This window comes from Poromitra crassiceps (assembly GCF_964638095.1).
Source record: "Poromitra crassiceps genome assembly, contig: HAP1_SCAFFOLD_132, whole genome shotgun sequence".
Taxonomy (NCBI): domain Eukaryota; kingdom Metazoa; phylum Chordata; class Actinopteri; order Beryciformes; family Melamphaidae; genus Poromitra; species Poromitra crassiceps.
The window spans coordinates 397192-415000 of record NW_028152229.1 but is presented as its reverse complement, the minus strand read 5'-3'; the positions used below and the strand labels follow the sequence as shown (position 1 = coordinate 415000).

At 46.3% G+C, this 17809-nt stretch overlaps 1 protein-coding gene across 1 annotated transcript in view; it reads left to right on the top strand.

Annotated features, from left to right (window-relative positions):
- Window positions 1-12433, top strand: part of LOC310800910 (kinesin-like protein KIF13B) — a 30790-nt gene extending 18357 nt beyond the window's left edge. Inside the window, exons 7-8 of the mRNA XM_083664793.1 lie at window positions 11105-11392; window positions 12299-12433. Coding sequence (XP_083520919.1) covers window positions 11105-11329 — 225 coding nt within the window. The 3' untranslated portion in view covers window positions 11330-11392; window positions 12299-12433. The remainder of the gene's footprint in view (window positions 1-11104; window positions 11393-12298) is intronic.
- The last annotated feature ends 5376 nt before the right edge of the window (window positions 12434-17809 follow it).

The window sequence follows — 17809 nt, the reverse complement described above, 5'->3', positions numbered from 1 at the left end:
TGAAAAATCCAAAAAGCTTCTCTTCTTTTCAGTAGAAGGTCATGATCCCCACCCCTAGGTGGCGAGGCAACCCTTTCAATACCACAGAAGCGTAGGGAAGAAATGTCATGCTTCATATCATTAAAATGGACAGCTACGGGATAGTCCCTGTCATTACGCCGAATAGTACTCTTGACCTGTCTGGGTGTAAGGCAGTCGGTCACCAGGGCCTGGCTGGTTGTAAGATAGCCAGGATTCAGCTCGAGTTCGGAATTGGTTGTGCTAATGGTTGACATTATGAAGGATAGAGAGGAAGGAAGAAGCTTGTATATATCCCAACATTTGGTGTATGACATCACATCATTGATGATGTCACAACGTTCGAGGGGGCTATGACATCATCGGTGTTATGTCTGACATCGCCGATGACCTCACAGGTGAACTCTATGCTATGACATCATTGTCATCGTTGATGATGTCATCATCATTACGTCGTTAGCGCGTCGGTCCATGGGCATCGACTGCCCCAAGAACAGGCCTGACGGTGGGCCATTACAGGCCGTTTCTACAGTTAACGTTAAGTAGTCATGTGCATTTATAGCCTATACTATTCCCCCGACGAACGTTATGCAGACTGCAGCTGTTTGATATGCGGGCGGTCGTGTATCGTTTCAATTTTAGTAGGACACCATATCGATCTGCCCGCCCACCATGCGAGTGCACCTATCCTCCCTGCTCAGCGGACTAGGAGGGAAGTCTTGTTGAATGAATTCGTTCATCATACAGTAGCCTAGGCTACACTAACCTATGAAAATATTAATTTGGGCTAGGAGGAGCAGGAAATCCCTCCGCTCGCCTTTCAATGCGGGAGCAGGGGATTTCACCTGAAAGTACACGCAGCACGGTAATGTGGCCGTGCTGCTTGGCTCGTGTGAAAGCAATTTCTGTGACGAGGCGGCTGGCTTTACGGGACTCCTAAACGGCAATTTTTGCGCGATCTGTGTATGAAAGAGCCTACTGAAACTGCTCCCACATTGGTCACAGTGGTAGGGCTTCTCTCCAGTGTGAATGTGTTTGGGTCTCTTGGTGTCTCTCTGTTTGCATAAAGGAAGACATAAAGAATTAGGACAGGGGTGCACTGTGTGTGTGTGTGTGTGTGTGTGTGTGTGTGTGTGTGTGTGTGTGTGTGTGTGTGTGTGTGTGTGTGTGCTGCAACATCAGTGATACAACAGTGATATTTTTCTCACCTCTTCTGAAGAATTCATTTCGACAATGTTCCTCCCCTCCTACGCCAGATGTCTGTCCTCCCACCAAGCAGCTCTGTAGATACAGTAGGGTTAAATCAGGCATGTCCAAAGTCCAGCACGGGGGCCAATTGTGGCCCGCGGACCGATTTTAAGTGGCCCTCAGCTTGTCTCCCAAAATATACTATATGCGGCCCTCCACACAGTATTGACAAGCAAGTTCAATTCACATTTTCTGTTCACCTAACGATGACAGCACTATCATACAGTCTGTAGACAAGCACCAAGTAGGAACAACAGAGGCAAAACTAATGTTTTCAGATGCTAAACAAAATCCTTAGAGTACAATTGTATGTGATTTTTTTTATATAGGCTAACCATGATGTGAGAAGCAGCTGGCCCCCGGGTATTTTCACATTATCTAATCGGGCCCCCATAGCCTACATTGAGACAAATTACAATCTTGCATTTTGTGGCAATAAAAGTGATTCTGATAAATGAAAGACAGTATAAGCAGAATACGATCTATCAATGAATTAAATGTATTGTATTAATATTGATATCAAAAGTAAGAATCAAAACAACTCAAGCCTGAATTTTACAGTAGGCTAAATAGAAAAATAACACGTGGAGTGATGTTTAGATCTGTGTGTCTGTGTGTGTGTGTGTGTGTGTGTGTGTGTGTGAGAGAGAGAGAGAGAGAGAGAGAGAGAAGGGTAATAAACCAGGGCCTCCGACGGCCTTGGTTTTCTTTCTTTTTCTTTTTCTTTTTTAAGTTTTTTTTTAGTTATTAAAAAGTTGGGCATGAGATAATTTGGGATCGCGTCTAAAACTGAAATCAAGAGAGAGAGAGAGAGCAGAGGCATATCAATTCGTATTAATAATCACTGCGCTACTCAACGAAGGAGATCGTCCTCATGATTCTGGAAGATATATTCCATCATGGACAGTATGCATGCACTACACATCTAACAATAAGGCTAATCTAATTCTGCCAGATTCAGCCTACCTGGAGAGTCTTTGCGTTTCCAAAGTTGTCCTTGCTTGTGCGCAGTAGTTGTAGACTGGATCGGAGCTAGTCTCGCAGTGTCTTTTTAATTCAAACAGACAAGTGCTTATAACAGAAAATAAATAAAAATGGACAAGCATGATGGTACAAATTATAGTCGAGAATCAAGTAGCAATGACAAGAGTGAAAACAAAAACAAATGCCGTAGATGATATCTGCCTCTGTCGCTGGAAGCTTGATGACGTCGACGGTGGGTCTGACTAGTCTATGGTCTGACTACGTGAGACTAGATCGGAGCACAAAGAAACCTTGATCAGAGGCCTAGTCCTCCTGGTCTATTGGAATTTCTGCAGAAAATGTCTCTTTAGTGATCACAGCTGGGCGGCAGTAGGCCTATAAAGAGGCAGACCAACTGTAAACAGATGTTTATATAGCGCAGGTGACGTCACACCTTTGACTCACCGACGCCCCGCCCATTGTAGTACAGATGGTTCAGGTGGGGTGTAGTGGGGGTTGTAGTACAGATGGTTCAGGTGGGGTGTAGTGGGGGTTGTGAGGCTTTGTTTGAATGAGGTGAGGTCCTGCAATGCATTGCTGTGACCAAGCAGCCTGTGCCCATATAACCTGTGGTTTTGTAGCTATTGACTATGATCATATATGTGTGTGTGTGTGTGTGTGTGTGTATATATATATATATATATATATATATATATATATATATATATATATATATTAGGGTATATGCTATACGCCTATATGCCACTGACTGCCTTTTTTGGTTGATTTATTTATTTTCTGGGGACAGCAAAAAAAAACAAAAAAAACACATACATACATCAACACTCCAATATCACGATGTCTCAGGTGAAGGACCCTCCGGCAAATGAGAGTGAGACCATGAGTGATACAGTATACCACCCGTGATGTCATAAATCTCACTGTGACATCATCAAATGTATAGTGCATGCTGAAGTATGTATTTGTAACATAGAGTTCTGGCTTCCCTGACCAGTGACACTTAGCAATAGACAACCAGGTGACAACCAGGTATAGATTGGTGACAAGCTGGAGAGGCAGTTGACGGTCGGGGAGACGGCATTCGGTACGGGATGGGTTTAGCACCCCAGCCTGGCTCTCTCGTGAGGGAGAAATCCACAAACGCTACGGATTAGCCTCCCGAAAATCTGTGTAAATATCGGCGCGGCCTGGGGTCCTTCAGGCTAGAGCGAGGTGCTTGGCGCAGCCGAATGATGTGCAACGCACAGGCCTTCTTGAGGCATCCTCTCTGCCTCGGGATGCCTTTGCCCCGGGAGGGCCTGGTGAGACGAAGGAGGAGAGCGGCCGGGAGAAACCCGCAGCGCCGTAGAGCCTCCATGCACCGAAGGGTCTTGCAATACTGCGGTGTAGCACTAGCTCTATTGCAGCGGATTGGGCGTGATCAACCCTTCCGCAGGCAACATTGCAGACAGAGTACGAAGGCTGATCCGTGAGCGGCTGCTTCTGGGATGCGGGTCGGGGTCCAATCGGCCTCGGCTGGGTCTACTGGGCGAGGGTGTATGATGTTGAACAGACCCGAAACACCGTGACGGTGTTTGACCCGATGACGCGTCCCAGTGCATGCTGAAGTATGCACTGGTATATATATATGTATTTGTAACATATATATATATATATATATATATATTGTAGCATTGTCAGGAACGAGGCGAGAGTCAGGATCTAGTCACCGCACTTTATTCTTTATCACACACAGGTCCGGGGCTACTGTCAGCCGTAGCCCACGCCAAAACAACCCCACAACACACACCAAAACCCCCGCTAGCTTCCTCCTAGCTTCTCCGCTCTTCACACACACAACCTTCCGTCTCAGGTTCCACACACCAACTCTCCGAGCTGTCCCCCGCTCTCACAGCTCCCCTCCCCCCAGCCAATCACAGGTGAATCCCTCTCTCACCCCCCCCCCACTGGCTAAATGTCGCCTTCACAGACCCCCCGTAACTCCCCATGCACAGAACAGTACAACACACAACAGCAGCACACAAACCCAACCCGTTACACTTCCCCCGCACATCAAAGCTTCTGGCCCCCCAGAAGCACACAAGTCCCTCTCCCCCCCCAGTGGGGTCACTCCTCCGCCAGGTGACTCTCCTCAGCCCCCCCCCCCCCCCCCTGTGTCCCACAGTCATCACACGCACTGCAGTAGTTCCGCACATCCTCCTTGTGTTTGCCCCAGTAGTGTCCCCCACGAACACGGCGGAGCGTCTCCTCATGCCCGCGATGCCCGAGACAGCCGAGGCCCTTGTGCGCCCACCGCAGTACCAGCCCTCGGAGGGAGCTGGGTACAACCGTCTGGAACCCTCTTTTCTCCCCCCTCCCCAAAACTCCATCTTCACTCAGACGCAGCTTCGCAAACATATCCCACAGTCCTTTCGTGGCACCGGAAAACGTGTGAATCTGCTCCACAGGGGGCCGGCGTCCGGCCACCACCCACGTGTACACCGGACCGATATCCGCGTCCTCCGCCTGCCTGCGTTTCCACTCCTCCGCTTCGACCGACCAAATGGCCATGTCGTCCTCGCCCGCCAGGTCCACATCTGAACACTCCCCCTCTTTCTCCGCCTCTCGCCCACGCTCGTCCTCCTGTCCCCCTCCCCCAGGGGGCGGCGTGTTCAGGACAGCAGGGAGAACACAAACGGCCGCGACCACCACCTCGGCTTCCCGTACAGCAACCGTGGGGGGCGTAGCGCAGCTCGGCTGTGTCGGTCCCTCCGGCGTTAGTAGCGACACCTGCTCACCTGGAAATATGAGCCTCGCTCTCCCGATCCTCACAACGCTCTCTTCCCCCCGGCTTTCCACACTCTCCCCAACCCGTGTCTCTTCCCTGACCTCCACTGTCTCAGTGCAGTCTCTGGCCAAATGTCCAGGCCTCTTACACGACCAGCAGAGTCTCACCTGCCCGCCGCCTGCACGTCTCTCCTCTCCCGCCGTCTTCTGCTCCCCGACAGCCTCCGGACACCCCCTGGCGAGATGCCCAAAGGCTCCGCACGACCAGCAGACACCTGGCCGTCCCCAGTATCGTTGCTCCGCGTACCCCGTCTGTCCCCCGGGACCGCTGCGGCACCACCTCGCCACGTGGCCCGGTTCTCCACAGGTCCAACACACTCTTTGCGGCTCCTCCGTCCGCTTCTCTCCGCGCTGCGCGACTTCCCATAGTAGCTCCATAAGCCCCTCTGCCCAGGCAGGCGTCGCTTCCAACAGCCGTCTGACCTCCTGCATCAAGCGGGCCTCCACGCCGGCAAGTACCGCGCTGAGCTCCTGCTTCAGGCGGCCCTCCATACCAGCAAGCACCGAGCCAAACTCCGGGGTCGGTAGTTCCTTTTCCCCCCCGTCCACCGACAGGCATTCTTCTCTGCGCACCATTCCACGTGGTCCTTGTAGCAGCTAGCACACAAACAGCTAACTGCTAACGCCAGGTCGCGCTCGAGCCTTCCAGTCGTTAGTTTTTCTTCTGACGCCAGTGTAGCATTGTCAGGAACGAGGCGAGAGTCAGGATCTAGTCACCGCACTTTATTCTTTATCACACACAGGTCCGGGGCTACTGTCAGCCGTAGCCCACGCCAAAACAACCCCACACACACACCAAAACCCCCGCTAGCTTCCTCCTAGCTTCTCCGCTCTTCACACACACAACCTTCCGTCTCAGGTTCCACACACCAACTCTCCGAGCTGTCCCCCGCTCTCACAGCTCCCCTCCCCCCAGCCAATCACAGGTGAATCCCTCTCTCACCCCCCCCCCCACTGGCTAAATGTCGCCTTCACAGACCCCCCGTAACTCCCCATGCACAGAACAGTACAACACACAACAGCAGCACACAAACCCAACCCGTTACAATATATATATATATATGTATATATATATATATATATATATATATAGGGGAGAGTGGGGTGAGTTGTGCCACTTTTTACTTGAGGTGTCTTTAAAGTGAGGGCATGACAGTAATGCCTCCAACTACAATATGTAAATATATTTCAGGATGTTGTGCACCACTGGGAACACTCCCTTTGGATCTTAAATAAACTGTTAAAAAAATATGGCTATTCTTAAAAAAGTGGTCTCTTGGCACAACTTGCCCCCGGTGCGGGGTAAGTTGTGCCTTTGGAGAGAATACGTTGGGGTAAATTGTGCCATTGATTACTGAGGTAAAACAGAACATTTTCATCTCATATACTGTAATGCTATATCAAAGCAAGACAAAATAAAGATAACACTAAAGTCCAGTGTACTATAACAGGGTTAAACAAGGCTAAACGGTAGCAGCAGTTGACCTACATATTTAACATTTTCAGAAATACAAATTATGTTCAAAATGAACAAAATCAACTATCACAGAGCCAGGCTATACTTGCCAATACTGCAATATTCTTCAACAAGGTCTATTTAAACATTTAAGAACAAAATGAAATAAAATTTCACTAAATCAACTGCAACTGCACTGGCACAACTTAACCCAGGCCTTTTGGCACAAATCACCCCATCCCCACCATTTTAACAAACTTGTATCATATAGCTGGTTTGGAGCTAACATCATGCTAACAGTATAGCCTCATATTGTAGCTTACTAAAACACTAACACATGTGTGAAATGTTTTCAAGCTTGTCTATAATTGTTCAGACACAACAATCAATAAACCTTGATCATAAAAAATTTACTTTGAGAGGCAAAAAACAGTTTTTTGAACTTAGATGTGCTTAGCTCTTCTGCCTCCCTTCTTTGCAGAGTGAGTAAAATGGATGCCTCTTCAAAAATGTGTGGTCAGATGACCAATTTCTTCTATGGTTTTCTAGATACAAGGGGTGGCACAACTTCCCCACTGGCACAACTCACCCCACTCTCCCCTATATCAGATCTATATCAGATCTCTCTCGACTTGATCTATCCGTCCATCCATAGCGACCTCAAGGCGCCTGAAATTACTCCAACATAGCCGGAAATGAGCAATATTGCCTTAAAAGTAAACGTGGGGATTTTTTTTTTTTGCAACTTTACCTTTGAATAAAAAAAATATAATGCAATCATTAGCTTGGATATACAACTTTGGCTTTAAAATAGTCTAGCGCATGTGGCATTTGAGTCAGTGAACAGAGCTTCATTATTATTATGCCTTTATTTTGAAAGCAATAACTAGAGGAAAACCCCCGTTTTGTATTGTGGCTTGCTTGACGCTGGTCCCCGTGATCTCCAAAACAAGTTGCAACACATAATAAAGTGGGAGAGACAAAACATGGCGAGCGGAGGTTGTTTTAATAATACATCCATGGAGCGGAGAGGGGGCCACATGACACCCCTCGCTTCCCTCCTCTTCGGTCGGCCTGGAGGCCATGTTCCCTCCCGGGGACCCGGAGCTGGTCCGCCTGCGGGAGCGTCTCCAGGGCTGGCTGTCGCAGTACGAGCCGCTGCTGCTGTGGGTGCAGAGTGCTCGTCTGGGAGAGGCCGCTGCATAGCATCTTTGTCCCGCTGACGCTCGACACCTTGTTCTGGTAACTGTCGTTACTCGTTTAGCATCCAGCTGATACCCACACCTGGTAACTGTCGTTACTCGTTTAGCATCCAGCGGATACCCACACCTTGATAACGTTGCAAATAGGATTTTTTAAACAGCCATTTTGTGTCTAAAAGGCAGGGTAAGGGGGGGGGGGGGGGTTCGGTCGGATAACAATCACATAACTGCAATTGCTTCAGCTTCAACCATTTACACATTATTAACACAGATTGTTGCCTAATATTCTGCAAGATCAACTGGTGCTATGTAGTAAGTAACTACTACGGTAACTAGTAACAGTTCTCAACCGTTTTCATATCAAGGACGCTTAATTTAGTCCACATGAGGGCCCACATTTGATGAGATTTTGTGTCTTGCACCCAAATCTGAGAATATATTTTATTAAATTATTAAATCCTATGATTTTGTCCATAATTCCATTATCATCACTATCTGTACTGTAGATAGAGAGATAACAGTGAAACTATGAGCAAAATAGGCATTCTAAAAGAACAAGAATGAAGCTGAACTATTCATCAATTTGCTGGGGGGGGGGGGCTTTGGAACCCTAAACACCAAGACATGAGTCAGAGGCAGTTTATTTACCATTTGCATAGAAACCACAGTGGGATTGGGGTGCAAGAGGTTATAAACACATAAATCACATGGACGACATATAAGTAAGGGATAATGTATATTGAGGCGGTGATTACGGGGGAAATAATGACCGACAGGTGATGATTGAGCCCGACGCGCAGCGGAGGGCTTAATGATTCACCTGAAGGTCATTATTTCCCAGTAATCACCGCCTCAATATACATTATCCCGCTTAGAACACGGCCTACAACTAAATCATTCAATAATCTGACAAAAATAATTATTCAAATAGATTTTTTAATAGCGTTTTCAACGACAAAGCGGTTTCATTCGTAATTGGCACACAAGACACCACAGCTGCAACTGGTTGGCCTAATTAGTAGTGTCTTGCTGACAAAAAGCTCTTATCAACTGATTAATCTCAGGTGTGGCAGAGCAGCGGTCGGTTGTCGAGAAATAATGACCGGTGAATCTTGTTGATTGACCAATCAGAATCGAGTATTCAAGAGAGCCGTGTTCTAAGACAGTATAAACCTACCACCACGGAGACCCAGGATCACTTCCCGGCAGCGGTACTGCTTGGAGACGTTCCTACAGACGCAATTGGCCGTGTCTGTGAGTGGGAAGCCGGTGAGGTTGTATGTGTCCTGGTCGCTGCACTAGTGCTTCCTGTGCCTCCTCTGGTCGTTCAGGGGGAGGAGAACTGGGGGGGGGGGGGGTAGCGTAATGGTCCCCCGTGCTACGTCCTGCTACTGAAAATCCTACTGTCAGCTGAAAAGCAGCAGCTGGCACATGTATTTGAGGAAGCATGTGTTAGTCTACAGCTCTCCCCAGATCGGTAGAGGGGGTGGAGCAATGACCGGGACAGCAGGGGGAATTGGCCAAGTACAATTGGGAAGAAAATGGGAGGGGAGAAAAACGGTAAAAAGAAAGAGAGAGAGTGGGTTAATTTAAGCATAAGTATCAGTAAGTGGCCCGGGATTCTCAAAGCCTGTGTTGAGGGTCACACGAACAAAAATGCACTCTTGAAGCTAAATAAATCCAAAACCAACAAGTTAATTATTATTTACATTTTTTACTTCAATGTAGACAAGTCATTTCTTACACATGAGATTACTTTTAGCCTTTTAGTCATAAAGATTATTGAAAGATATTCCATATTCCAGACTGAAATGTTATAACAGAATTGGAGTATTGGCCAGAATGACATGAACATTTGGACACTTATTCAGCGGGTATCTTGTATGTTGCGTTCAGGTGCACTGTATTTTTTTTTTTTTTTTTTTTTTTTTTCCAGTGTATAAAGTAACCGGTAGGCCAGAGTCCGGTAGGCGGAGAAATCGCCGGCTACAGGGGCTTGGGGAACTCCCTGGCGCATCACCGGGGTAGAAAGCCGCTCCACACCTTAGACTATAGCTCCACACACTCGTTTGAGTTGACTGCCGCCTCGCCTGGAAAGCAGACGAGAGCAGGCGAGCGCAGTCAGGCGAGGCATCAACAAGTCCAACACCCCCGCAGCACACTCACTGCTGCTTTTCTTCTTCTACAGTTTTGTTTAACAGCGGTTTGTAAACAAATTAAAACATGAATTAGCGCCACCCACACTCACTGCTCAAATGACCCAGCCGTTCAGATTACTTATTTTATTGTTAATGTAGGCATTACAGGTGGTATTTATGTAACATGTAGAGTGACAGCTTGGAATAGATATAAAATTGAAGTTTCTACACTTCACTGTGGGTTTGTGATGCACCTGTGTTGAACCAATGGGCGATCAGCTCGATTCGTTTCTCGTCATCCTCTGTCCCTGCGCGCGCACGCACCCACTAATGTTTGTATACAAGAAACCCGTCTATGGGCCGGAAAAACCCCGCCCCCGAACTCATTTGATTGGGCGCAGCAATTGCTTATTCCTTAAAATGTCTGGCAAGTAAAAAAATGTGGTCAAGATTAGGATTAGGGTGTGAAAAAAGTGCTGCTCCAGCTGTGCTGACTCATATGGCTTAATGGATAAGCTGCGTGCCTTCCAATCTGAAGACAGGGTTAGGGTTCACACACATTTGTATAAAACATTAGGTTTAGGCAAGTACAACCATGTGGTTAGGGTTTGGGTCTGGTCGTGGTTAGATAAGAAAACCCTCATCTTAAACACATCTTTTTTTTATAGTGTTTTTCTATAGATGCTCTGTTAGCTTTTTCTCTTCCCCTTCCCCCACCAAAGCTGCCTTCTTCTCCATCTTAACTTGAGTTTGGGTCACATGGGTTAGTGTTAGGTTAGTGTTAGGTTAGGTTAACCTTTGAATGTTGCACATTCAAAGGTTGTGATTGTTTATCATGCATGATGGAAGCACTTGATACACGACTGAAACTTTGAGGGGAATATAACCCTTAATCTTAAATCTTGTTGAATTACTGGATTATTATTGCCAATTATTGCTAATTAATTGGTATTGGTCAACAACCCTATCAACCCCCACAGACGGGATAGGCTAGATTGTAATTTGATCCTATGAGGGATTTATTGAATTATTGGCCCATTCAAATCGTATACATGGATCGATGTTTTACAAGCACACCTGCTGTTGCTGCTATTTTCAGCCCAAGCTTGTGCAAAAATGTCCAGAAGAAAAATATTAGAATTTGGTGGCTTTTGGTCTCATTTCACGCAGATTTATGAGTTCATCACATCAACCACGTTGCTGCTCACTAACCTCTCCTGCCATTGTCTTAGGTTCAACAACGCAGACTACATCTCCAACAACCTGTTCCTGAGTGCTTTCAAGGTGGTCTATTACTGCCTGTTCGCCCTGACGCGCCCCCAACCGCACCAGCGTGGTCTACCCGCCCTGTGATGTCGGCGCCTTCCTGGACATCCCACTGGAGGAGGACGGGGACAGGAAGCGGAGCTCCATCGTGTCCGTCGGGCAGTTCAGGCCCGAGAAGGACCACCAGCTGAAGAGAGAGCTGGGGGAAGCCACCATCGGCCTGCACACCATGTGGAACGAGCACTTTGGGATAGGTAATATATTGCACAGTGGTTAGAATGATCGTTTAGTTGTGGGCATCTGGGTAGTGTTGAGGTAAAAGCACTCGCCTAACACCGCGGAGACCCGGGTTCAATTCCCGGTCGATGTCCTTCCGGCTTGGTCAGACATAGACGCAATTGGCCGTGTCTGTGGGTGGGAAGCTGGTGGGGGTATGAGTGCTGGTCGCTGAGCTACCGCCTCCTCTGGTTGGCTGGGGAGCCTGTTCTGGGGGAACAAATAGCATGATCCCCCTTGCACTACGTCCTGCCAGTGAAACTCCTCACTGTCAGGTGAAAAGAAGCAGCTGGCGACTGCACATGTATCGGAGGACGCATGTGCTAGTCTACAACTCTTGGCAGAGGGGATGGAGCAACGCCTCGGGACAGCAGGGGCCAAGTACAAGAAAATGGGTGAAAAATCGGAAGGAAAAAAAGATACAAAAAAGAAAAGAATATTGTTTAGACTGTGTTATTGGTCCCCACTGATCGGATTTTCATCAACGTTAATGTGATTATGCATGATTGCTTCATTCTCGTATTCGTAAAAAAAAAAAAAAAAAAATTAGACACTGCTGGTCACAGATGCATCTCACTACTGTATTTCAGCATTTTCATTATTAGCCCAAGGGTGGCACTACTATTAATAGGCATTGCACCAATTGTGGGGGCTGACATGTTTTCTGTTGCCTTTTTCAAATGTTATTTTAAATTATATCACAAGAGGTTACATCCATCTGATCACAGCTCAGCTAGAAGCACCCATAATGATAATGAATCTCACTGGTAATGTATGGATCACACCTGATAATCCAACCAGGCCTCTCTGTTGTCCAAGAGCTGACATCTTCAGTTGACATTTTTCACTTTAAAAGACGCTCCTCTCTCTGCTGTCCCCTGCAGGTGTGGTGGAGGTTATGGCCGCAGGGAAAGTCATTCTTGCCCACAAGTCTGGCGGGCCCAAGCTGGACATCGTGGTGCCCTTTGAGGGAGGCCAGACAGGTTTCCTGGCTGATGACGAGGACAGCTATGCGGAGGCCATGGACAAGATCCTGGCTCTGCCACCTGCCAGCAGGCTGCAGATCCGACGCAGTGCCCGCCTGTCGGTAGCTCGCTTCTCAGACCAGGAGTTTGAAGCCTGCTTCCTGGCCGCCATGGAGCCCCTAATGGGGACACTTGAACGATGAGAGGACGACTGCATCTTTGTGTGTACTGTAGCTAACCTGATTGTGGCTATCGGCCACCCCAGCAGGCACGCCTACACCATCAGAAGCACTTAGACTGGCCGTAGGCTGCATTCACACTGTAGGAGGGCAATGACCAAATCTGATATTCTGTTCATATCCAAGTGTGAGCAGGCTGTTGGCATGGCTGTGTATGTGGCACAGATCAGATGTGTCCAGACAGGCATGTTGACACGACTAACACATGGATTGTTAACTTTGTTGACGGCTCGGGCTCATTCATTAAAACAGCCAATAAGGTCATTTTGAAAGAGGAAAGGAGGCAGTACATTTGATCTTAACTTAAGTTCAGCCCCACATTTTATTTTTATTTTTTGCTTTTGTTTTTGAGATTAATATAACTCTGATACTACTAACATTTGATTATATCTGTATAGGCCGCAATGGAAATATCAGCTCTTTATCACATTTTGTCAGAAACTGTCAGAAAGGTTTCTATCCTGTAGACATACTGTAGTTCTGTTAGTAAATAAGAGATTCTCCTGACAGTGGTTCCCAAAGTGAGGTACAAGGTAGTAACTACATGGGGTATTTGAGAGAAAGGGAAAATGGAAAAATGTCCTAATAAATCATGAAAATAAATGAAAGGTTAAAATTAATCTGCTCAGGAGGCACTAATTCCAACTACACTGCTAAAAAAATGAATGGGAACAAGGTCTGTGCGACCCTCCAAGGAAATGCCTCCCCAGACCATCACTGAGCCACCACACCACTCATACTGGATGAGGGCAGCAGAACGTTCACCACGGCATCTCCACACTCTTCATGCTGGGACCCTAGTGTTCTACTGTGAAAATTAAGTGTCCCCTTCATTTTTTTAGCATTGTATTTCATTCTTTCCTATTTTGTAATGTTGAAAAGGTGGGTTATCATTCATTCATTGCATCATATGCTATCGTTTTCTGCTGCACTTTTCTAAGCAAAATGTTGTAGTCGGGTAAAGGGGGTACTTGGATTCAGAAATCAGGGAAAGGGGGTACTGAAGCCAAAACAGTTTGAGAACCACTGTCCTATGACATAATTCAATCTCAATCTCCAGTCATACATGTATGTGTCTATTATACTGCTGTTTCCCCTTATTGTTTTTTACAAGGCACATTCCATCTCCTTTCTGAGTCTTCCCAGTTTTGTTAAAAACGCCGCCATGTCGTTATTGGACTTGGTGGCTTGGTTGCTGCCCTATATGCTGTTGCTGCAGGTTCGGGCTGTATTTGCTGGGCTATGAGCAAGAGTCATCCAATTCTTCTTCTGTTGTGTTTTAGGGCAGTTGGCATCCATATTATGTTGCATTACCGCCTCCTGGATTTATCCATTCACTGTTTCCCTACATTCTCTAAAACCCAATTCGCCCTGGTACCCTCGGTGGACCGCTCCAAGCCACTCAGAATCCAGAGTCCAATTTATAACCTCTGTAGGGAAGGATCTATGACATCACTGATGGTGTTACAATGTCTATGGGTATGACTCAAGCACCTGGCCATTTTCTTTCTAACCTCAGTAGAGAAGGATCACTGATGGTGTTTCAATGTATATAACAGCGAGTATGACATCAGTGATTTATGACATCACCGATGACATCACAATTGCTCGATGCTCGGTGTCATCAGTAGCATCATCGCGACCTGGCCACTTCCTTTCTTTCTTTTGGGGTGACAGACCCTCTTCTAGAGAAAGGTTGATGAAAGGATTTGGGGGAACAAATGAAACTTGCTGACTGAAAAATATATTGTTTGTGATATTGTACATTGACATTGTTAGTTCATTTATTGTTGTTTACACAAACCAAAGTTGATGCTCTACATACCCAAAATGTGAAGTATTTTTGCTATTGATCTAATAGGAATGGGGGAAATTACAGCATAGATGATTGTTCAGAAACGATACCCATTCACTGTATTGGGTATCTACATTTGCCCTGACGAAGGCCACAGCGGCCGAAACGCGTAGGCAACTACACCTTTTTTCCTACTTTTCCCACTTTCCTTCCTCTTACCTCCCTCAACGAGTGTCGCCTTGGTTCCGCCTGAGACCACCACACTGCACAAGTAAGTGGCCTCTGGCACTATATTTATTAATAGTTCCCTCACCAAGAGCACCTCAAACAAACAAACAGACACACATACGACAGAGCACGCCAGCTCCCCCATTTACCCATTCACTGTACTTGTAAATGGACTGATTCACTGTAGTACTTGTAAATAGACTGATTCACTGTACTTGTAAATAGACTGATGTACTGTATTTGAATATAAATTGGAAGAAAGATCAGTACATTCCAAGGGCAGTAGTAGGCTACATTCCTTTTCTACTCCATTTGATTCTCATAGTTGCTTGAATTCTCCTCACAGTAAAATCCTGTTCTGGGCTCGTCTACTCATCAAACTGGCACCAGGTGATCAATATTGGCATGATGTTGAAATGAATGACTGAGGTCAACGATCTGTCACATCAAGTCAAGTTTGTTTTAATGACTGTTACAGCCTCAAAGGGCATCACAACACCCACTTAAATAAATACAAATAATAATTGCACACATACACATCTCCTTTCATACCCAACCAGCTCGACTTTCATTACTAACATAATCTATAGCAGGGTAATTTATGGTGATAGGCTACTCATGGGAGACATTAGCATAGGCTGACGGTGAGGTTCGACATTTCTGTCTGATAATTGACCTGCCTGCAGAGCTCAGTACAGTCAACATTATGTAAAGTCTACTTGCACAATAAACAATCCAGCCCTTTTACACATCAGTGAGAGTTTTTGAAGTCATCACCCAGCTCAGTCTGTTATTGTGCTAACACTGTTACTTCAGACAGACTGCATTTGTAACAGCTAGCTAACGTTATAGACAGAGCTAGAACTGCATGTTTTTGAATGGAGTTTGGACACATGCTAATTCAGACTCATGCACGCTTCACCACGGGGCCAGACAGTAAAGCCGTTAACACGGGTTGACATCATCATGACATGTTTGAGGTTAGTTTGAAATGCCATCGATCAAAGCATCAACGGGAGCTGGCGTAGCATAACGTTAGCATATGCTAACGCGAGCTAACGTTAGATACAGCGACGCACAAAACAAAAATAAACACTGGGGATACGCAACACTTAACCTCGCGTCACCAGGCTCTTCTCGGCGAGAAAGAGCCTGGCTCCCGCCCACAATTGATTTTGTCACCCTACTGGTTCCCGCCTAGAGCCCGCCCTAGACCGGATGGCAGCGTTTCTAGCTCGTCAACTTTCACGTTAACTTGACAATTTGACCCAAGTATCAGAATCCTCTTTCACCGTTTTGACCGGTGTGTCAGGCGGTGGTGGCGGAGATGCCATATTGCATAAACGTTTTGTTTTATGTAACGCTAGCTTTGTTTTGATCAGACTCTAGTTTAGGTAACATCACCGCGTCAAGCTAACGGCAACAAAGACGTTGTTAGGCGCATTGCCATCCGGTGTTAATTCTGGGTCCGGGGTTTACGCCCCCATGACAAAAAGCGGGGTGGAAGGTGCCCAGACTACGCAACACTGGGGATACGGCTCGCAGGAGATCAAGGCACGTGACCTGACGGGCAGGCGTAGGGGGCGTGGCATCCAGGTTTGAATCTCAGTAGGAGACGTGCACTGCACTCCTGAGATTCAGTGCAGTTGTAACCATAACAGAAGACAGACGTGCATAGCGGTAACTGCTCTTGAATATTGAAGATGCCTGCATCAACAAAAATCAAGTTTCGTCGTTTCTTCCAGGCTGGACGAACCACCCTGCAGGAGTCAGAGACAGGTGAACCATTTGAAAAATCTTTATTGAAACAAAACACATTCAAACGATTGTATATGCAGCTAGCTAACGAGATTTAACGCAACGGCGTTAGCTTAGCTGTTCTAGCCAGCGTTAGCTAAGTTGGAACTGCAAGGTGAATGCAGCCAGCTAACGTTACCACAACATTAGAACTAGCTGTAGATGTCAATGCAATTTTAAAGTCTGGGTTGGACTGCTGTAGAAGATGGTACTGTAAAGCTCAGCGAGTTGAGTAACGTTAGCCTCGCGTTGGGGACTTGTGTCCATCAGTAACTGCGTCAATCAGCTAGGTGTTCTCATCCCCACCGAGGTCACCTCAGCTGTAGGCTACCCGGATTGTATGCACCAAAGTCGGCCTCGATGAGCCAGGACAGACCCCCTGGCCTGGAGGTCACCGGTCATGTTTAGTACCCAGACAATTAGTATATCATTTTAAACAGTTACTTTTGCGTATAAAACGTTAGGATCCTCAGAAAATAACGTCGTTGGCTATTTGTGTCATCGTGTTTATTGTTTTTAAAACGCCGTTTTGTAGGCTACAACAACTGCACTTTGCAGTATCAATATGGATGTTAGACAGCTATTAACGGCTACAATAACGTTAATCACCAAACGTCCTCATCGTCCAGTAATATGGCATTTCAAAACAATGCGCCATGGTGCCAAGTTACAACCCCTTCTAAAGGGGCCTATTTCTGAAGAAAATGGTGAAAACGACATACCCAAACTAAAATGCTTACTGTGGCTGAACCGCTAGGGTTACAGACAACTGCCTGACCATTTCTGAAAGGTAAGACTTTGAAGTTTCTGTTCCAAGTGTCAGAATGACTCTATGTGTTACTCACCCTGAGTAACACCAGCTCAAACACAGTGGTTGATTCTCGCCTAGAATAAAAAACACTTTTACAGTGTAAACAGTTACCTGTGGTTGTTGTATTTATGGCTAGAAACCCAATGGAGACATAGCCACAGGCCTTATCACATCCCAACTCAAAGAAGATGAAAAAATACCAAAACATGAGTATTTGGCAGTGGTTTTTGTAGGGAGATACCTAGGCGGATTTCCAAAAAGCCATTATAAAAAGTCATTTGAAAAAGCCAAATAATCTGAAATGTTGTCTTTGTCTTTGTACAAAGACAGCTATAACTTCTGCTGTGTTGATCTGATCTGAAAAAGGAAGACATGGTTCGATGCGCAAGATTCAGCCGGTTAATTTGGTATGTAGCATGAACAGCATTGTTCAGAATTAACTACCTAATTAATCACATAAATGACAAATAAACAGCAAAAAATCAGAAACGTAACGCCGGCGTTACAAACCGTGCCAAAACTGCTATTTTACAATTTTACAGAGGACTTTACATCTAGCT